At 42.6% G+C, this 19,544-nt stretch overlaps 5 protein-coding genes across 7 annotated transcripts; 1 reads left to right on the forward strand and 4 right to left on the reverse strand.

The window, feature by feature from the left end:
• Positions 1–1,769: 1,769 nt before the first annotated feature.
• On the reverse strand, positions 1,770–4,728 carry BCIN_16g02440 (hypothetical protein). 2 transcript variants are annotated; one of them, XM_024697983.1, is made up of 4 exons: positions 4,498–4,728; positions 3,156–4,063; positions 2,827–2,976; positions 1,770–2,717 (listed from the first exon to the last, which is right to left on the reverse strand). In XM_024697983.1, the coding sequence occupies exons 1-4, from the start codon at positions 4,548–4,550 to the stop codon at positions 2,080–2,082; spliced, it is 1,749 nt and encodes a 582-aa protein (XP_024553801.1). In that variant the 5' UTR covers positions 4,551–4,728; the 3' UTR covers positions 1,770–2,079. The 2 variants fall into 2 exon arrangements, with proteins under 2 accessions (XP_024553801.1, XP_024553800.1); XM_024697984.1 differs by lacking the exon at positions 4,498–4,728 and having other exon boundaries at positions 3,156–4,398.
• Positions 4,729–4,858: 130 nt separating this feature from the next.
• Positions 4,859–7,702, reverse strand: BCIN_16g02450 (hypothetical protein). Its single transcript, XM_024697985.1, has 5 exons — positions 6,540–7,702; positions 6,320–6,413; positions 5,769–6,128; positions 5,569–5,712; positions 4,859–5,501 (listed from the first exon to the last, which is right to left on the reverse strand). The coding sequence occupies exons 1-5, from the start codon at positions 6,923–6,925 to the stop codon at positions 4,947–4,949; spliced, it is 1,539 nt and encodes a 512-aa protein (XP_024553802.1). The 5' UTR covers positions 6,926–7,702; the 3' UTR covers positions 4,859–4,946.
• Positions 7,703–7,994: 292 nt separating this feature from the next.
• BCIN_16g02460 (hypothetical protein) lies at positions 7,995–11,634 on the reverse strand. 2 transcript variants are annotated; one of them, XM_024697986.1, is made up of 5 exons: positions 10,724–11,634; positions 10,275–10,660; positions 10,089–10,228; positions 9,519–10,032; positions 7,995–9,467 (listed from the first exon to the last, which is right to left on the reverse strand). In XM_024697986.1, the coding sequence occupies exons 1-5, from the start codon at positions 10,871–10,873 to the stop codon at positions 8,249–8,251; spliced, it is 2,409 nt and encodes an 802-aa protein (XP_024553804.1). In that variant the 5' UTR covers positions 10,874–11,634; the 3' UTR covers positions 7,995–8,248. The 2 variants fall into 2 exon arrangements, with proteins under 2 accessions (XP_024553804.1, XP_024553803.1); XM_024697987.1 differs by having other exon boundaries at positions 9,519–10,228.
• A 210-nt stretch (positions 11,635–11,844) lies between these two features.
• On the forward strand, positions 11,845–15,526 carry BCIN_16g02470 (hypothetical protein). Its single transcript, XM_024697988.1, has 5 exons — positions 11,845–12,878; positions 12,942–13,176; positions 13,230–13,325; positions 13,376–13,705; positions 13,762–15,526. Exons 1-5 carry the CDS (start codon positions 12,809–12,811, stop codon positions 15,248–15,250), a joined length of 2,220 nt encoding a protein of 739 aa, XP_024553805.1. The 5' UTR covers positions 11,845–12,808; the 3' UTR covers positions 15,251–15,526.
• Positions 15,527–16,015: 489 nt separating this feature from the next.
• On the reverse strand, positions 16,016–18,634 carry BCIN_16g02480 (hypothetical protein). Its single transcript, XM_001550465.2, has 2 exons — positions 16,987–18,634; positions 16,016–16,895 (listed from the first exon to the last, which is right to left on the reverse strand). The coding sequence occupies exons 1-2, from the start codon at positions 17,918–17,920 to the stop codon at positions 16,366–16,368; spliced, it is 1,464 nt and encodes a 487-aa protein (XP_001550515.1). The 5' UTR covers positions 17,921–18,634; the 3' UTR covers positions 16,016–16,365.
• Between the last annotated feature and the right edge of the window lie 910 nt (positions 18,635–19,544).

Raw genomic sequence — 19,544 nt, forward strand, 5'->3', positions numbered from 1 at the left:
TGCTGTGATCAGAATATACGTGCATACGCATTCAGACGCAGGATCCTTTCCCCCTTTCAATATTGTAAGGAATCCAATATTCCAATCCCTTATCGCCATCCAATATTATCAAAATATGTCAGTTTTTCTGTCCATCAGTCAGTCACCTTACCTTACCTCAATTCCCAATCTGCAGTGCAGTGCAGTGCAGTGTAGGCAGGACATGACTTCTGCATCTTTTCATCAAGTAGGAATTGTTAGATGAATATGCCCACTTGTGGGGGGGAATCGCACAAGAGGATTCTCAAGAGTCAGGATTTATTTTGATTCTTCTCCGTTAGATTATGAGCTGTTTTTTGAGGCATTTTTCATAGGGGGAATTCCGTGATGCATTCGGTCGGTCATTCATTGCACCTCTATGCAAAGGTTGTGAAACGATAATCAGAGCTAGGCACCTCTTACATTTGGAGGTCACCAACGGCCTTTCATATAATAAGTTTGTCGTAGGATTCGAGAGATCCTTAAGGTAGGTCGAGATGCAGGCAGATAGGTCTAGAATCTATTACTGAATCAAGTGATTTTTCGCAGCATTTTCGGATATTTTTCGAATGCGGACGTTGGGTTTGGTGTTACGTTACTTGTGAGGAGGATGATGTTTATGGTTTTACAGGAAATTTCTTCCAGGAGAGTGATGAGTTTTATGTCATCATGACTCGTCGTTGTGTTCGATAGTTCGACATCGAGACTTTATGTAGGTATCCATGGATGGATGGATGTGTTGTGGGAATACCACTTACTTTACTTTACAAGGAGGGAAGCATAAGGCTACTCGGTATGCGATTTAGGATTACAGGATTTTCCTCGATTTAGAGTCTTAATATTATCATGTCGCTCGCCGATGATGTGACGATATTCCTCCTCTTTGCTTCAAGCACAACTACCTAGATATCCACCAACTATTTCTTGTTCTTTTGGATATCATCTTGTATCGTAAGTATCTTCCTACAATCTCATATCACTATCACACTATGGACAACGAAGGATAAAAAAAGAACCACTTTTTCATACCTGGGTGTTTATCACTTAGATCTAAACACAATAATAAATATATCAAACTCCGCATTCGGTATGATAATGCCAGGTTACATCCGTACCTATCATCCCTTCCCTTCCTCTCTTCTTTCTGCAATCCGCAATGAAGAAGTTTCATATCATCCTTCATTCTTAATATATCTCTTTACAAGTATATGCTATATCATATTTTATCCTCTTGCATTGTATCAAAAATAGCCAGACAACCATAAACCAAAAATTCATCTACACATATACATCCAGCTCTCGAGCATCCATTCATCTATACCCACATGAATACATCACCCAATCCCAAATCAAACCCCCTAACACAAAGTACAATATTAGATAGAAAATCTGGAGAAATCACATTGCTTTCTCTCTCTCTCTCTCTCTTTATTTTCTTTCTTTCCTTTCTTTTCTTACTTTTCTTACTTTTTTCTCATACCGAATTTAATTTTGACTTCGATAGCTTTTAGAAATCTCCAATAAACTCTATCCGTGTGGAAATATACACCTATCTAGTACTTGTTTCCCTCTTCCGATTGCCTCTCGATGTGGAGATGGAATTTATAGTTTTCGAGGAGTGTAGTATATGAGTAATTAGACGATAAATCACAGCCACTTGCAGTGGAGAACTTGGTTCTTGCGCTTCCTTTTGCGCTTTCTTGTTATATCTATAGCACGAGAGTATGCGATACATATGTTGATATCGATTATGTAGTTTAGGAGTAGAGAATTATGGGATGTGTGGTGTATGGTGTGTGGTGTGAAAGGAAAATGATATTTCTTGTAAATCTAAATTCTATAAATTTACTCTCGTAGAGATTAGCTTCAGCCTTCAGATCTCCACTTACTGATATTGATCACCTTAATTCACCACATCGCTAGGAATATGAACTTCGGAGAGAAAGGATTCAAAGAGTTAGAATCAGATTGAAAATCAAACATTGCATATTAAACCTTCAACCACCAACTAATCCCTTTCTTTCTATATCACCATTCCATTCTACCTCCCCTTCAGCTAGCTCATCCACAACTCCAGCTCCCCCCCTTCTCACTCGTCTCCTTAATCCCCACTCCACTGGCCCAAACTCCCATCCCACAAAGCAGCGCTCCCACACCCACCAGCAATCCATTAATCAGCAGCATTCCCCACCATTTCCCCCCTCTCCTATCCTCACCCCCCCACTGTAACCACAACCCCATAACCCCCGGCAATCCATACGTAAACCAGCTCGCAAACAAACTACTCACCAAACCCAACAACTCATTAAACCCAGGCACACTCTCCCCGACAATCCAAGCCACGACCCACACACCCGCCGTAATCGCCAACCAAGCTGCCAATCCCCTCTTCGTCCTCGTTGCTGCATGTGTCGTCCCGGCAAACAACCGAAGAAAAATATACTTGGCACAGACATGCCCAAAGATCACGCCTGCGATCACGATCGTGGGAATGGCGATTCCGAAAGCGATTCTGGAGACGAGAGGCCCGGCGGAGAGGAGCGCGGGAGAGGATATGGATGACCCCGTGTAGATGTAGATGAGGATGGAGGAGAGGAGGTAGAGGAAGATTTCGATGATTTGGAGGGTGGCGAGGGATTTGGGGAAGTCGGCCGGGGCGCGCAGCTCGGAGATGAAGGTGAAGAAGGCGATGTGGCCGGCTGGGGAGAGGGAAGTTAGTTAGGATTTGGGTTTGAGCGGGGAAGGGGAATCGATGGATGGGTGGGTATCTAGGTATAAGGGATAGGGAGGAGATAGATATAGACGTACCATAGGCAAAAACTACATTAGTGGTGCTCAAAAAGGCTTCGCGAAGAGTCAGATCTTTTTGGGGCCATAAGGAGTATGTTTTTTCCGCGGGGGCTCGCACGCCGACGGATATCATGGTGATGATGACTGCGGTTGCGATACTTGCGAATGCTATTGGTTAATATCGATTAGTTTCTTTCTTATTCTTATTCCGAGTTATATCCCCATCCCATCTTTTTCTTTCGTTTTCCCCCAGCTTCACATTTGATAATTACCCAACAGAGACTTCTAAACAAAATCATGAAAACAGAAACGGCCGCAAAGGAAATGAAATACAGCCGAATACTCACAAACAATACTCAACCAACTCATCCCCCTATACGTCCTCGGCACATCCAGTATCCAAAAAACACACATTCCCACCACTCCCCAGACTATATTGCACACGCTCCCCCCAGTTAACGTATCCAAACAAATAATCCACGTGAGGATATGGCTCGCCATGAGAAACAACAGAAACAACACTTGAGCCGCCCCCGCAATTTCTCTTCCTACATTTGGCATTCCGAGCGGAGCGAGAAGAATCGAACATGCATCGGCCCAGGAAATAATCGCTGGGTATGCGGTGCGGAATCGATGGATTAGGAGTCCGGAATACCAGGCTAGAGCACCCATGCCGAGAATGAGGATGAGACCGGGGATCAGACCGACGGTTCCCAGGACCGAGGGGAGAGCGAGGATTCCGAGGGAAATGGTTTCGGCGATCATGATGAGGGAGCAGTGGAGCCAGGTCATGGAGCGGTAATGGATGGGTTGGGGAGTTAATGCTGTGGTGTCGCTTTTATCTTCTTGCCATTCCGTGTCGTCTGGATTGTTCGGGTTGGAGTGGGGATTAATGAAGGTTGAGAGCATGGAGCGGAGATTGTGGTGGGAAGTGTGGTGGGTGGATTCGGAAGAGGAGAAGTCTTCGGAAAAGCGGGAGGATTGTGGACGGAAGGAAAGATGGGGAGGAGGAGCGAGAAAGAGGGGGTTGGATTCTTCTGATGTTGTGGGGTCCTGGGCTGTGAAGTTGGGATTGAGAGATGAGTTTTGGGGTGTTGAGATATCTTGCATAGACTCTGAGATATCGGGTGCTGTGACGAAGGATTGTTGGGACATATTTGTCCGTTCGAAGGGAGGGACTTGGGGATGAGAGGAACTCGGTACTTGAGCCATTGTGTGTGTGTATGTTTGTGTAGCTGGGGATGGATAGGTGGATCTGTGTAGAGATGGATTAGATGATGAATCTAAAATTGAATACTAAAAATTAAGCAGAAATCATATCATGAGTTTCTAGCCTCAAATTTTGTTTAATATACCGATCCAATACCCCCAAAAGATGAAACGAACGAGAACACCTCTCCAAACATCTTGTGGGGAAGCCGAAGACTTATGGGAATGAAATGTTTTTAGTGTACAGAAAGCATGACAAAGGTATTATCAATAATTGAATGATCAGCCCAAGATAGTTTGCTCTTAGAATAATAGATAATGCAGAGACATCGGTAAATATTTCCCAAGATCTGTCAGTCTGGCACTTGCTTGAGCTAATTCGGTACTTATTAACGGTCGTTAGTAGCATTTTTGAAACCATTTCGCTTGGCTTTTGACTAAGGAGTATATTTGTCCTATCAAGGTATCCGTATTGCTTACCTGTACCAGTAGTGAGATGCAAACACTCCCCACTTAGGAAATATGGAGTGCATAGATCTTCATAGTCGCGTCATGGTGGATTTTGATAGCAGAGATGAAACAGTATTGTGGGAGGAACGAGTTATGCCGGGATGAAACTCTAGGTTAGGAAGTTTGAACTCTTGTCAAGTTCATTCTGTCAGCCAAAGGTTTCCAGTAGATTGGTTATCTAGCTACTAAAAAATTGATGTCCAATTGTTTATTGGTACTCATGTTTCCACTCGCCAATTTTTTACCCTTCCTAAGGAATAAAATATCAAATAATGCCAAATGCTGTTCATCGAGAAACTGGTATAGAAGTTCTCGAATCATTGTCTTCGGATGATTGCGAGTATTGCACCTCCAACTTCTCAGCAAAGAAATTTGGGGGTTTAATTATTGCACTATTGATTAGAGAATTCCCAAAAAGGTCAAGCAGCCAAAACGCTCTTTCCACCATCATTAGTGAGTCTAGCTCTCACCTTCATCTTAACATAATCTGTTCCCAACTTTCTCAATACTTGCCCATCATTGTCGCCATCTTTTGCGATTGCCTTCCCTTTTTTCTTCGACACATTATTGCTACTATCGCCGTTAATAGTCGATGTCATTGTATCGACTGATTCATCATTGAGTGGTAAGGTGATCTTGTCACAGTCTTTATAGATCATTGCTTCGGTTGCAAACAATAGCGCTTCTCCAACTCGCAAGGTTACAATCTCCTTGAATACATCTCTTCCCATCGATTCATCATCCTGAGAATTGGATCCTGAATTATGCAGTGCTGCAACATGTGAACGAAGACATTTGAGCCATTCAGGACTAGAAAAGCGATGAACAATAGTCATGGAGCATAAATCGATGAGAGCCGGAGAAATCGTTGGTTCTTGTGTTGAAATAAAAATCCGTGTACCTAAATGGCGTTGAAGACGAATTGTGGATAGCAAATTACCGGTCAAAGCATCTCCTGTACTATTCGACATGTACTAAAAGATGCAAAAATTTGTCAGTTGAAGAATAGTTCCAGTGCAGTTCTATCAGGAAATGTCATACCTTGTGAGCCTCATCAAGGGCAACGGCTTTCCCTATGTTGGATTTCTCTTCTAGAAATAATGAGAGACACATATTGAAGAGAGATGATGCAGCTTCAACAGTCACACAAGGACACGAAAGGTCAATGATAGTAAGTTCTCCGGCCTATAGTCTATTAGCCATGAAATCAATAAACTCAAAAGTTTAATGGAAGATCTAACCTTTATGCTCCAATCAGTTCCTTTGCCTCTTTTTAAAGGAGCAGATGACTTAGCTGTTCTCTGTTCAATTGGCATAAAACTTTCCAGCGTGTCCAATCGTTGTGTCAACGGTCCTTCCTGACCAGTTGTCAACCGAAGATCCATAAGGTGCTTCTTGAATTCTCCGTAATGAAAAGGCTTTCCGCTGATTTGGTGAGCAATCCGGAGAACCCGCAAGATCCTGGTGATACTGTGGAGATAAAGTGGCATTTCTTCCGATGTTTTGACAGCCATCAAGCTCAACATTCTTTGTGTCGTAAGATCGGTTTCGTCAATGCAGAGTTCTTGAATTTTAACACCCTTGATACCACTGTATGTACGCTGGGGCCAGAATTTGTATGTCAGTATTGATTGTGGGAATAAAACTACCACCAATGCAACCAAGTAATCAAGGTTCATCACAGCTTCTCGATGCTCAAGTCATTCAAGTGTGTGATATTGACAGAAAAGTGGGGAATAAGATGAGATCTAATATGAAGGACAGCGGGAAAGGAACCAGGATTTTGACTTACTTGTATAGTTCTAAAATTGGTCGGAGGACATAAGACTCGAACTTTAATATTTGGATTGCTTGCAAGGTAAGCAGCTTCGCACGGCGTACCTCTTCTGCAACATTAAGAAGTTAGTATTTAGCTGTCAAGGAAGCAACACAAAGAGAATAAAAAGATGTCAGGAAGTGAGGAAGCATCGAGTTCATGGAAAATCCAGTGCGAAAGAACTAATTGAACTTACACATCGCCAATAAATCCATCATAGTGAAACAATAAAGCCGATAGAGGACTTTTCACCTTACTAACGGATGAATTTGCAAGGCAATTCTCCAGAAGACAAGAGAGAGTATGGGATTTCCCGCTTCCCTGGGAGCCGCAGATGAATGTACTGAAAGGTGCGGCTATGTTGTAAAAGAGCCGCGGATCTTTTTGATTCTCACTATTGGCAAGAATGCCAGAATGCCCAGCTATCAATCCATACTGCTCAATTTGATTTCGAAGGGGAGCTGTGAAGATTGGTGCAATGTACTGTTGATTATCCCAACCCCGGCTAGTTGGATCATCTTTTAGTAGTCCAAGATGAATAGCATATTCGTTTTCTTCGTTGCCTTTCTGATCGCTGACCATTTTGACTTGATATTCTTGTAGATTGAACCAAGTAGATTTGGCAATGAAAAAGCTCCGACTCTCAGGCTTCCAGCAGTATTTATGCAGTTTCAATTGAAAGATCGGATGTGGAGATCCCAGAAAGTTCCTGGTTGTCAAAAGACGCGACATGGAGATGGGCTTGTAGATAATCTGCTTTGAGAAAGGAACAAAATCAAAGTCAATAATCCAGCCGGATAGTTTCTTGGAATTGCAGGAAAAGAATGGATCAAAAACTTTCCGTGTGGAAGTAGTTACCCGTTCCCGACTCTTTATTAAGACCAAATGTAGGGGAAACATCTATCACAATCTGGATTGTACGAAACACAATAAAGTATATTCCAGTCTTCCAGGTCCTATTGTTTTCAGCGTACTGACCCTGCAAATAGCCATTCTTTTTAAGGTATCATCGAAGTTTGCTTGCTCCCTCGAAAGAAACCCCTAAAAAAAGAAATGTCCATGGTTGATCAAAAACAAAATTGAAGTAACCCTGCAAACAGAACGCTCGTGTGCAACATTAAGCAAAGTTTTCTTCGTGACAAACTTGATAGTCGATCAAACAGAGGGGCTAGGGCGATTCGAATGTACTCCTGCTGTCGAATATATAGTCTGTCTAGCGCACCAAAAGGTATTCGCGTTTGCGTGTCTAGAATTTTCATGACAGCGATGCTTTGCTGGTAGAGATATTCATATATTTGGATCTGCTTGTAGATGTAGTGGATTTGATTTTGCGGATATTTGTTAAGTATGAAAGGATTCAAGATACAAGAAAAGATGCCTCATTTAACAAACAAACAGATTGATCGATCCAAAATTAACTTAGATGTGAATTTTTGTTCCCACGTGTGTGGCTTATTTGGAAATACCAGCCACCCCCTCCCTTAAAGACCGCGCCGAAAAAGGCCATCAAATATTCCAATCCTAGGGAGTTCAAGCAGGTAATAGGAAACAATCCAGTTAAAACTGAAGAAATTATGATTTAGACATGAGATAAATGGAACGTTTGCCACTTCAATTCATATATGCAACACGGAAGATTGATGTTACTATTTCACAGAACTTTGTATTTCCTTCTATAGGGCGGAATTTACTACAAATGTAGTAGCATTTTTTGAGATTAATATTATCCCCCAATTAAACTGTTCACATCACATCGAATGATCTCATAATCAATCTTGTGGGTGTAGGAAAGTAGAGCTCATCTCCACTATTTAAAATGCCCCTAGAATCTCCCTCATGTATACCCAGAAATGAAGAAACAAATATATACAAAGAATATAAAATCATTATTAAAAATGAAACTCATTAGAAAAACCAAGAATTATTAGGATTTTTACCAGTCCGCCCACCTGGTGTTGTAGCATTAGAAGAAGCCCTAGACGGAGCACTCGGAGCAGATTCTCTATTCCAAACCTGCCTGCCGGATCTCGAGAAAGCTCTCATGAACATTGATGGGGGTCTACCAAGAGTAGGACTTGTCATTGAAAGAGGTGTTCCTGTTGATTCTTCTGAAATTCCCGAGAATCCTGAATTGCCCGAGTAACCTGTGCCTGATCTTCTCAATGGGTTGTAGCGATAGATGGGCGGTTCGAGATTTGTTGACGAGAAGGGTTTTGTGCCACTAGGCTCTGATATATGTGGGGTAGACGTTTTATTTGTAAGAACTTCGAATGGAGATATTCTTCCTTGTGTTGAAGAAACTCTAGGGCTTGGCGATTGTTCTGACATGGCTGGAGATAAATTTTGGTATGATGAATGCTGTGATAACAATGTCTGTCCTTGGTAAAACTGCGCTGATTTCGGAGATGGAGCTAATCTTGGCGACAATGTATGCCTACTCCTCTCATCATCCATCTCAACTAATGGGTTACTTCCAGGAAGTTCATATATCGTGGAACCTGCATCCATTTCAGATGAAGTTGCAAATTTTCTTTGAGATTCTATTCTGCGCGCAGCGGTTGTGTAATCTTCATAAGGGTCTTCTGATGTTTTTGTAAATATTTCTGTTGGCTTATTTGTAAAATGAATAAAGTTTGACTGATTGTTCAGATCAGGAGATTGAAGTTCCACCAGCTCACGTGTTTCATGACCTGGCGCTTCGGCTATTGGTTTGACTTCTTGCATATACATTTGATTCGACAAAGGATCTGGAGAAGGATTCATTGGAGGGATTGATGATGGGTTGGGTGATGGTGTCATGCGAGAACCATCCTTAGGGAATGTTCCATTTATTCCACGTAGAGCAATCTCTGCCGTAGATATATGTCGGTTGCGACGACGGAAAAGGTAAAACCCACCAAGAGCTCCAACAATGAGAACGGCCACTAATGCCACAGCAATACCACATATAATCCCAATTGATAAATGTTTAGTTGGATCAGTAGAATCAGCGTTAGATGACACAGATGAGGAATTGTCTGCCAAAGTAGGAGATATGATGGTACTAATTTCAGCAGTGGCACCATCAACAAAAGTACACTGACTGACAGTGAAATTTCCCCGTTCATAATCAACTGTGAGGTAACTAGAAATTTGTTAGAAGTATGCGGTGGATATATAGAATAACACTACTTACGCTTCTTGCAGAAACGCTCGCCCTAAAGTATTCTGACTGTCATTGGCTGACTTTCTTAGCGGAAAATAATAAGTGTCATTTGGAACAAAAGGATATGAAGCTGATAGAGCGAAAGCGTTGAAAGGTAGTACGATGGAGGCGATGTCACCACCTGACAACGAATTCGCTAGAGAAAATGTGACTTGGGGATTGGTAGAAATCAACAAAGAGTATTGTGTAGAGTTAATCAGGTAGAGACCGGTACTGTCGTCTAAGGAAAGGCCAAAGGCATTCTCGAATTTTTGACAAACTGCTTCAGGAAGCCAGAAATTTGGATCTGTTGATTCAATAAAGGCATAAGTTGGGGTTTCTAACAGGCTAGCCTGTGTCGTTCCACTGTATGTTATAGCTTGAATTGCCACAACGACGTCTCGATTGATGTCCGATGAAAGAGTGAAGGACGCAGAATTTGCTAAAAATCGAGAAGTATCATATCCTCCAAAAATCAATTGCGCATATTGTCCGGCTTTAAGTCCTGAATCATTTTTTGATGAGAAGGGCTTGGATGCGAGAAAGGAAGGAATTTCATACGATATTTTGCCCCAGCTGTATAACTCCACGCAAGACTAGGGATAAGACTCTGAGACCATAAAGACGAGAAGTACGACTCGGATGAATAATTTCCTACTGTCGTAAAGTTTACTGGTTGAGTACCGAGTCCGACTACTCCTCTGTTCAAGGTTAGCCGTGATTTCTAAGATATAGACGAGTACATACGTATAAAATGGCGATGCTGTAGCAATAGCACCGATTGTTTGATTATCGAGAGTAGGCCCATTCGTCCCTGAGACATATCCCAATCCAATTGAATCTAAGCCAAAGTCTGCCGATTGGGAATACCCCAAATCTGCTTGGAATCCTACACCATTCTCGTTGATTCCAAACAAACCTATGTCCTCCCAAGTATTGGATAAGCTATTGTTGAATAGGCCCCCTCGAGCATTCGCACAACCGCTTGGTACTGGTGATATAGCTGCCGAAGTGCAACCAAGTGGCAAAACTACTAAAGTCTGTGGTGAATTTGTTGATACCAATACTCGAACATCTTGTGCGGGGCTCCCAACTCTCAATGCTAAAGAAGACCATTCACCATCATCACCGTCCTGAAAAGACGTGAGAATTTATTTCCGGATTTGAGAATTTGGGAGTGGCAGTAAAAAACTCACAAAGTACTGACTAGCCGGTATAACCAATGGAGAGGGAACAACCCTATCTGACTTCAACTGATCTTCAGGTACACCATTCAATGGACTGGCTGTGACTTTTAGTACAACAATTAAAGCGAACAGTAGCCCATTATGGAACCGTATTTTCATGACGGTTGTTCAACAAACATGAGGGCCGAGAATGGCTGAATTGGCAAATACAAGATAAGAATGAGAACATTTGTAGAAAAGAAAAAAAAAGGAATATTTCGGAGGGTTTCATCAATAGAAATCAGAATCCTACCACGACAAGCAGGGGTAGCTGGACTCTATCTCATCGCGACTTCCATTTTGTATGTCAACGACCAGCGTCTTCTCACAAGGCACGGTTAAAAACGTGGGAGAGTATTCGCGTTGAAACTTATCCTGGCATCGATAAGCAGAAGCTATCCAGATCCAGGGGGGGATGGCTAGGATTGCAAATGAGAATCTTGGAGATATCTGCAACGCAACGGCGCAGCTCATGGGCCTCGATCTTACCTCTCCTATGTTGGATCAGATTGTCTGCAAAAGTATCCAACTTCTAGGCACTGGCCCAGTCAAGTTTTCATAAATTGGAGGCATTATGAACGATTAAGAATGAAAAATCACCGGTACGGCGATTAGATAGAAATAGATTGCGGTAGCCATCCAAATATAATTGTGATGGGAGTTTTGAGCGCATAATGAGCCAATGAGCATTTGAGCCGAGCTCCATAATCTTCCAATATAGTATATCGAGAGTGGGGAGGGGGAGGGGGAGGGGGAGAAGATGAAATGACAAGAAATACGAATGGTTGTAGTATTATTGACTGCGGTGTATACAATGGGTAGTGTATGAAATCAGCTGAAGACTAGGTGGGTGAGCATGGAGATAGATTTGGATGAAAATCGGTACAAGGAGGTGGGAAAGAAGTTTGAGATCTCACCACCCTTGAAGGAATGTAACCCACAGTGACAGCACGATAGAGGCACGTGAGAGATCGCTAACCGCTTATAGTTTAGACCGGAAATGGATCAACCACCACAAGGTCACGTGTATCATCTTTGTCAATTTATCAGATTTGCTGACTGCCTCCTTCGTCTACTTTTGCAATTGCCCCGAGATTTCTTACCTCTTCTAGACACATACAATACGGATCAGCTCTTGGAAATACAAGCAATACTTTGATTTCTTCCAATTTCATCCATTTTGACCTCTATTTTGACCTCTATCTTGACGAGCTTATTCCTGTACGGGAGGCACACCAAGGACATTAAGAGTGCGGATACCCGGATTACCTACTCTGATGGCTATGGCTACTTATAGAACAATGGACTCTGTCGCTGAAGCTTGGATGAAATAACATACAATGCGTTCATGAACGCGGTGGGCCAGTCTCACCATCGCAGGCTTCAGGCCCCCACGTGTGCCTTACATAGAGTTTATCACTTACAATAAGCGCCAAGTGATCTGAAGGTTCCTGGCTGTAAGTACAGCATATCAGAATACAAGCGATTAATTGTCAAACTCACGCGCCAACTTCACAATTTCTGCCTACACACAAAGATTGACTTATTTGGATGAATGTTGTGTCGAATCGTTCAGAAGATAGCTTGGTCGAACCTAATACCTCCTTAGACGATCCATCTATTATCACATTTGTCGTATATCCCCTGAAAATGTCACCGTTACCGTGGAAGGATCACTATGCCAAGGATATAGTCCCTGACAACCACGAGGATTCGAAATGTCCATGTAAAGTTCACAAATGTAGAACGTGTGCCCACAAATATGTCTATCTCTCTTCAACAATTGGGCGCATCGTTCTCAATGCGCTGGAGAATTGAGTAATCTTTGAAGTTGGTTCTTCGTCACATTTGACCCAAATGGATCTTACAAGTTGTTTTTGACTTCAAATTTAGATTTAAGCTTTATGCCAAATATTATTGCTCAGGAGTCTCGAGTATCAGGTTGAGATGGCGCATTGTTATATCTTCGCAAGGCCGTGGTGATGTTTCTTTTGAATCTTGTTGCGTCCTTCTTTTTCCAGCCCACATTCTTTTAGTTAACATTTGAAGCTTTTTATGATGTCTCTGAGACTTGTATCATCATTATGCGCGGTTATACCGCTTCTCAATCTTGGTCAGGCTGCTGGTATGTCCCTATCGTTTAATTTCTTAGTATCACGAAAGAATTGAACTCATGCCTAAAGTACAGTTATTTATTCAAACTCAACCACTTCCGCAACCCCGGCATCTACAGTATCAGGATCTATTCCTTCTACAATCACTTCTTCCGCTGCTCTTTCGTATGCAAATGTTCAATCAACTACACAGTTTTTTCCCATTACTCCTGGGCCATACTGGGGAAACCAATCCATTCCAATCAATACTTGCACTGAATGGAATCTTGGGGGAATAACTCCGCAACTGATCTGGACACCATGTCATATGTATGATTAGCTCCATCTACAAGTTTTTTTCTATAGCTAATATTGGCAAATAGATTCGCCGGAACAGTTCAATTTTCATACTTTCCTCAAGCAAGTGGAAATACTACCTACCCCTCTACGTATTACAACGAAGCTATAGGTATTACAATGTGTGTATTCACGTTATTGAAGATGTTTTGTTACACGCTAATTAGCTCAGGACTTCCCCATCAATGTACATGGTCATCAATACCCTCAGTGGATATAACAGTTGTGGTCAAGTTGGCCCAACAATGAGCAATGTAGTCATTTCGCTGGATCCTAGTGATGTTTCAACAATTGCCCTCTACACGGCTTCTGATCAACAAGTCAATACCACGCCAGCTGCGCTCCTCACATTGAACGATATTATTTCAGGATGTTCAACAGTCACAATGACAGAAGCTTCGACTAACGGTGCTATCCAAAATCCGCATGCTATGGCGAATGATTATAATAGATGCTTTCCAGCATTGGCTATTCCTACAGCCCAAATTGAATCACTTGGATTGTAAGTTACTGAATTATCAAAGTCCCTAAGCATGAGAGCAATGCTGATCTAGTTAGGCCATATTACAGGCATTGTGGTCAAGATAATGCACGATTTGGTCTTTTTGATCCACCAGGAGCTGTACCACCTGTCAATGGTCTTCTTCCTGTTACATCAGCAACCTCAGCAACTTCAACTTCAATTCCAGCAAGTACCGCTCAATCGCCATCACCAAATCAACCATCAAAAACATCCACTGTGAACTCTTCTTCTAGTACATCTACTTCTGCTGTTCAAGTCCCAAAATCTAGTTCAGTACCTTCAGATACTAGTGTTCCAAGCTTAGATGCATCGTCATCTAATGTACTCTCAACTTCTGTTCTAGCCATACCAGATCCAACCACCACTGTTAATTCACCGCAGCCCGTGTCATCATCACCTATAATTTCAGCCAACACACCGATTCCAATTGCAACAATTGCTTCTTCAGTCATTTCCGTAATTCCTGGCGATTCAATGGTAGTTGTGGGAGGCCAAACTGCCTCTTTAGGTGGAGCTCCTATAACCATTTCTTCTTCTATTGTTCAGCTCACGCCATCTGGTCTGATCATTGCAAATGAAAACGAAGAGCCGTCCCACTCAAGTATTTACATAATTCCAACCACCGCGGCCGTCGTGTCAGCGGCATCGCCAAGCAAAATCGTCACTCTCGCTGGTGGAGAAATTATCTCGGCAATTCCAGATGCATCGACTTTAATTGTGGCCGGTCAAACCATAACTCTTGGCGAGCCAGCAATAACACTCTCGGGCTCCAATTCCATTGTTAGTCTCGGGTCGCCAGGTCTTGTAATCCAAGAATCTGATGGAGTATCAACCTACAGCATTCCAACTGCCGCACCCGTACCTACAGCTGCGTCGAGCGCAATCGCTACTCTTGCAGGAGGAGAAGTTGTTTCTACAGGAGCTGATCCGTCAAGTGTAATCCTGGGGTCCCAAACCCTCGTTCTCAATGGCCCCGTGATAACACTCTCCAATTCAGCTGTTGCAACCCTCGGTGCTGCGGGTCTAATCGTGCAATATGCTGGAGGCATTGTATCCACCATTCCTCTTCCTACCACAACTTCTCTACCAATTCATTTAGCAAACCCAGAAACTTCCATCACCGAAGTCCGAACTAGCGAAATAGTGATTTATAGTTCCGGAAAGCCTGTATCAACATATTACAGTACTTTGACTGATACCACTTCCGTCACCGAAATTCGAACTAGCGAAATAATAGTATATGGTTCCGGCAAGCCGGTGTCTACATTCTACAGCACCTACACAAATTCAAAGAATCGAGTTATCAGTAGCAGTAGTACTACTAGCCCTGTGGGCGAGCCTGATATTGTAGCCATTGAAACTGGAAGTGGAGACACGAGCTCGACTTCCACTAAAAGTGCGGATGCATTCGCCATTACCAATATTGTCTTCAATGGGGGTGTTGATAGATCGAAGAGGGGGTTGGTTAATAGATTAAGTTTTGTGGCATTACTGGGTGTATGGGGATTGATGGATGCTTTATGAGGGCGGTAGAAGAATGGAATGCGATAAGATAGGATGTTGATGACTTTGGGAATGATATATTTTAATGATTTCCCACCTATGGTTGTGGGAAGATTTCAATTCTTGTAGCTCACTGCTATACTATTTTAATCCATGGTTTACCATCCTGCATGACATCAAAAAGCCGATGACTCAGTGAGCACTAGTGGATGCATGAACTGACGGGACACTTCTCAACTTTCGAAAGTTTTAGTTATTTCATTCTTCGATTGTTTGATATCATAATCTATCTTTTCATTGCTTAATCTTTAATGAACTGTTGTAGTAACTTCTAAGATATACAAATCGATACTTCAAGAAATATTACTAAGTCCATTTTGCAGTGTCTCGTCAGTCCGTACACCTACTGATGGATCTTCCCTCACTTATTTACTCCTCTATCTGGCTATGAATTGTGAGCCAAAAAAAATATTTAGTAATCCTTGACATAGTAAAATTATTATGGGAAATCAAATTGATTTGTTCGGTTATGCAGAGTCTACGATTACCTATGTTCAATTGACTTTGAGGGGGAACATCCACGTCTAATGTGTGGCTTGAAACGCTAAGAAGTGGCAGATAGATTATGGGTCTACTAGTAATGTTTCTGGTACAGACGCAAAAAGTTGTTATGTACTGACTTTAAGAGATGATCATTCCGGGTTTCCACGTCATTTTCATTATCAATTGGATAGATGCAGGTATTCTCGCGACTCAAGTAAAAGTAGCAACATATAGGTATGGAGATGTTGTTGTAGTATTTTCTACTCAAAAAGATATCCTTACTTCTATTTACAAGTCATTAACATCATAAAAATAAATATTTTCCTCCTCCGTTTACCAAACCCATCTAGCCCACTGTACAAGTTCCAGAGTACAAGTAAGCTTGGTATCATCCACGAGTCCACAATCTTGTACGACTCGGCCATCTGTGAAACGCCAAAAAAATCAAGTGGAATGATCCCATTTCAAAACCACAAGCCGCCAATCCCCATAAAAATCGCTCTCGAAGCTTCTCATTAACTATCCCCCGATTACAGGAAGTGAAAATACGTGAAATCGTCCTATCCCATCCACCCCCCGTAATCTTTTGATTGTCACTCCTCCCTACGGATTTCCACCCTATGACCATACTGGCCTTTTGCCCCATGCCACTCAGTCGTCTCCTTATCCAACTTATCCGCAGCAGCTCTCTCGTTCGAATCGCCGCGGTTTCTAGTCCTCGAGAAACTCCTCTTGACCCTCCCACTCCCCCCCTCTCCATTTCCACTTCCTTCCTCCTTCGCCTCCTCTCTACTCTCCACATCCCCTTTGCTTTGGAAACTCAACTCAATAACATCCGTTCTCACAATATTCTCCTCGCTTTCTCCGAAAGTTCCGCCATTTGTTCCCCGACTTCGTGCGCTCTTCATATCTTTTCCGTTTTTGCCGGGGAATTTCGAGCGCATGTAGTTTCCGGGGTTGGAGAGGGGATGCGAACCGAGATGTGAGGGGTTTTTATAGGATGAAGAGGTGTGGACTGATTTCCATTTGGCTGGAATGATAGCTGAGAGAACGGGGAGCGAAGCAACGATAACACCGAGTGTTAGATCGACCAAAGTCCAATCTTCGAGAGCTTTGAAAGACCCTGGTATTCATTAGTCTTCTATTATTGCATTCCTGAGAATCCAGCCAAAAAATAAAAAGGCCAGATTTCAAAATTAAAAAAATGAACTTACACAAAACATCCGAACTCAATTTTGTCTGCTCGATTTGTCTCAAAATACTCCCAATCATACTCACGCCTCCCACCGCAAAAACAATGTACAATCTCCCTCTAGTCCTCCATCCCATCTTAACTTTCCACAGTACAATGAGCGGCACAGCCAACAGACCAAAATCCATAATGACGTGAATCGTACTCATAATAGTTCCCATAGTTCCCACAGGAAAACACTTCGCAACAACATTTTCTCTTCCCAATCTGATTGCGTCCCAACCTCCCCAAACGGGACTACACAGGAAAATATTCCAGAAGAGTGATACTAGAATATAGATGACCAGGAGAACTAGAAAGACGTTGTTGAACAAGAGCCACTTATTTGATGTCATCGATGTAAGTCGGCGATTGAAAAGGCATATCGAAACCTTCACCACTCCTACTGCCACGAAGAAAAATATCTTGGACCAATTGGTGTAGCGTTTGAAGTATCCATATTCCTCATATGTCACATCCCAGATGTGTTTCCCAGCTCCTCCGTATACGACGGCTAAAATCTGGAGTACTGGCCAAGTAATTGCGAGAATGACGCCGGGAACAATGAAGAGGTCGTCCAGGCCCAATCTCAGACCGCGATTCAGGAGACGGATGAGAAGACGAACAAGCGTAAATGTGAACATGAAGAAGATGGATACGGACATTCCGACTAAAATTGACGTGGCGCGGGATTCGTAGACGTAGTTTGGTGGTGCCAAGGGAGGGATGGTGATTCCCTTATTAGGATTGCCAGCCAGGCCGAAGGCTCCATTGAGGTAGGCGACTATGTAATAGTCATTGGTAGTATTTGGTGGGTGACCGATGAGTGCTGATATAGTACCTGTGGGGATGGTAGTTGGGTAGGTTTTGGTTGCGGAGGAGATGATCGTTGACGATGACGATAGTATGGAGGACATGATGTTGTATATAGAAGCTCTAAATCGACACTCTCGCTTTCTCCGGTCGATCACAGCTCAATCCAACACCAGTGACAACGTAAATGATCCTCAATTCGAGACTCTTGGGAAAGAAGAGGGGAATATCGCGGGGAAGCCTAGCTGTGAGGGTCGCATTGAATGGTTTACCAACTCTTACATGCAAAACTCTATGGTGTTGAAACAATCACGAACTGCTCAAAAAGTGGAAAAGACCTGGGGAAGATAGAAATATTATGAAAATCTTTACTCAGACTCTTCGATTTGGTTCAGCCCAAGAAAGTATAATATATGATACGAGCATGGTGTTGCAACCCCTTGTGAATATCCCGCCGGAAACATCGCAGTAAAAATCCATATTAACACGAGTACACGGTAGAGACACAGCAAGTAGCAAGGAAAGGGCATCGTTGAATGTACGTGATATCCCTCAAAAAGCTTGGAAGGTCCATCCATGAAATTGAGGGGACTTCAGGCACAATTCCTTTAATAACTCTCCAACGCCGGTTGATTTTAGATCAGTCTATGTGCTGAATGCCGAATCACTCGATCCCTACCACCATCCCGTTGTTGCACTCTCTACCATCAAGCTTTCAGAAGTATCAAGAAATCCACATTTCTTTGAATCAAAAGGAGAAAATAGGGAGAAGATGTTGAACTTCACTCCGATCACAAGGAAGCCGCAGAAACATGTTCCTTGCGGCCCTTAAGAAATTTGGATACCCTGTGTAAATTATATCCACCCAGGTCGCATCATTACTTATCAAGACTTTTTGCCGGCGACTTTCCTCATTCGATTTACCTATGAACCTAGGCTGTTCTTTGCGCACCTCTTAGTGGTATTATCATACGATTAAGGTTTTCATGCCTTTTATGGAAACACAGACCGTCTCGACTGTGCAAACTGGGCAAACTCTGTTGCCCGTCGGTACGTGAGGACCGTTTTTATCTGATCTGAATTACCGGTGTCCGATTTGTATCAAACGAGCTTCATCTTGCTTTTTCAAACAGTACATGAACTTGGAAGCGACCCCTCAAAATACCACCATAGATCTTCTGGAAAAACTTAAAACCAACTCGGACATCGAATTACCAGAATTTGGGTAATCATTGTGTAACAGTGGGTTGTCACACTTGCCCCCAGCTTCACTGTCGGAAGAATTTCCTAATCTTCATTCCTGCATGTAGATCATCCAAACGCTGCAAGGCGATTTGTTATTGATTGTGATAAGCGGAAGGTTTTGAGAAACCCTCGTGAGGCGAAATTTCGGGCTTTCCACACACTAATGGCAAAATTGGTTGATTAAGATGATGTGATATAACAATATAACAAACTCTCGTTGGGGAAGCGAGGTAAGAATTCGTACAGGTCTCCTTGAAAATGGATATGAAGATCCATGATCCACGGCTAATACATAACGTTCCAGCCTACATAGCCGTGAACAAATATTGAATTCTTAGATAATAAATACGCGGGCACGCGGGAAAGTGCCGGACCGATGTAACAATGAATGAATGCATTGACATGCTGAAGAATGCTCTCATCATAACTTTCACAATCTGAAATTTGGACACACGTAATTGTCCATCGGGAGAATTATTCAAG

The sequence above is a fragment of the Botrytis cinerea genome, chromosome 16 (assembly GCF_000143535.2).
Source record: "Botrytis cinerea B05.10 chromosome 16, complete sequence".
NCBI classification, from domain to species: Eukaryota; Fungi; Ascomycota; class Leotiomycetes; order Helotiales; family Sclerotiniaceae; genus Botrytis; species Botrytis cinerea.

What these genes read in the sequence shown, in the direction of transcription:
- BCIN_16g02440 (XM_024697983.1), bottom strand. Translation starts at nt 4,550, where the DNA reads ATGCACTCCATATTTCCTAAGTGGGGAGTGTTTGCATCTCACTACTGG. An exon ending in GCATCTCACTACTGGTACAG is followed by an intron (nt 4,064 to 4,497) that starts GTAAGCAATACG and finishes ATCTCTACACAG; the next exon opens with ATCCACCTATCCATCCCCAG. An exon ending in GAGTTGGTTGAGTATTGTTT is followed by an intron (nt 2,977 to 3,155) that starts GTGAGTATTCGG and finishes ATTAACCAATAG; the next exon opens with CATTCGCAAGTATCGCAACC.
- BCIN_16g02450 (XM_024697985.1), bottom strand. Translation starts at nt 6,925, where the DNA reads ATGGTCAGCGATCAGAAAGGCAACGAAGAAAACGAATATGCTATTCAT. An exon ending in GAACTGATTGGAGCATAAAG is followed by an intron (nt 5,713 to 5,768) that starts GTTAGATCTTCC and finishes AATAGACTATAG; the next exon opens with GCCGGAGAACTTACTATCAT. An exon ending in CCCTTGATGAGGCTCACAAG is followed by an intron (nt 5,502 to 5,568) that starts GTATGACATTTC and finishes TGCATCTTTTAG; the next exon opens with TACATGTCGAATAGTACAGG.
- BCIN_16g02460 (XM_024697986.1), bottom strand. Translation starts at nt 10,873, where the DNA reads ATGAAAATACGGTTCCATAATGGGCTACTGTTCGCTTTAATTGTTGTA. An exon ending in ACAGCATCGCCATTTTATAC is followed by an intron (nt 10,229 to 10,274) that starts GTATGTACTCGT and finishes AACCTTGAACAG; the next exon opens with AGGAGTAGTCGGACTCGGTA. An exon ending in CGAGCGTTTCTGCAAGAAGC is followed by an intron (nt 9,468 to 9,518) that starts GTAAGTAGTGTT and finishes ACAAATTTCTAG; the next exon opens with TTACCTCACAGTTGATTATG.
- BCIN_16g02470 (XM_024697988.1), top strand. Translation starts at nt 12,809, where the DNA reads ATGATGTCTCTGAGACTTGTATCATCATTATGCGCGGTTATACCGCTT. An exon ending in GAAGCTATAGGTATTACAAT is followed by an intron (nt 13,326 to 13,375) that starts GTGTGTATTCAC and finishes TAATTAGCTCAG; the next exon opens with GACTTCCCCATCAATGTACA. An exon ending in CAAATTGAATCACTTGGATT is followed by an intron (nt 13,706 to 13,761) that starts GTAAGTTACTGA and finishes TGATCTAGTTAG; the next exon opens with GCCATATTACAGGCATTGTG.
- BCIN_16g02480 (XM_001550465.2), bottom strand. Translation starts at nt 17,920, where the DNA reads ATGTCCTCCATACTATCGTCATCGTCAACGATCATCTCCTCCGCAACC. An exon ending in ATTGAGTTCGGATGTTTTGT is followed by an intron (nt 16,896 to 16,986) that starts GTAAGTTCATTT and finishes AATGAATACCAG; the next exon opens with GGTCTTTCAAAGCTCTCGAA.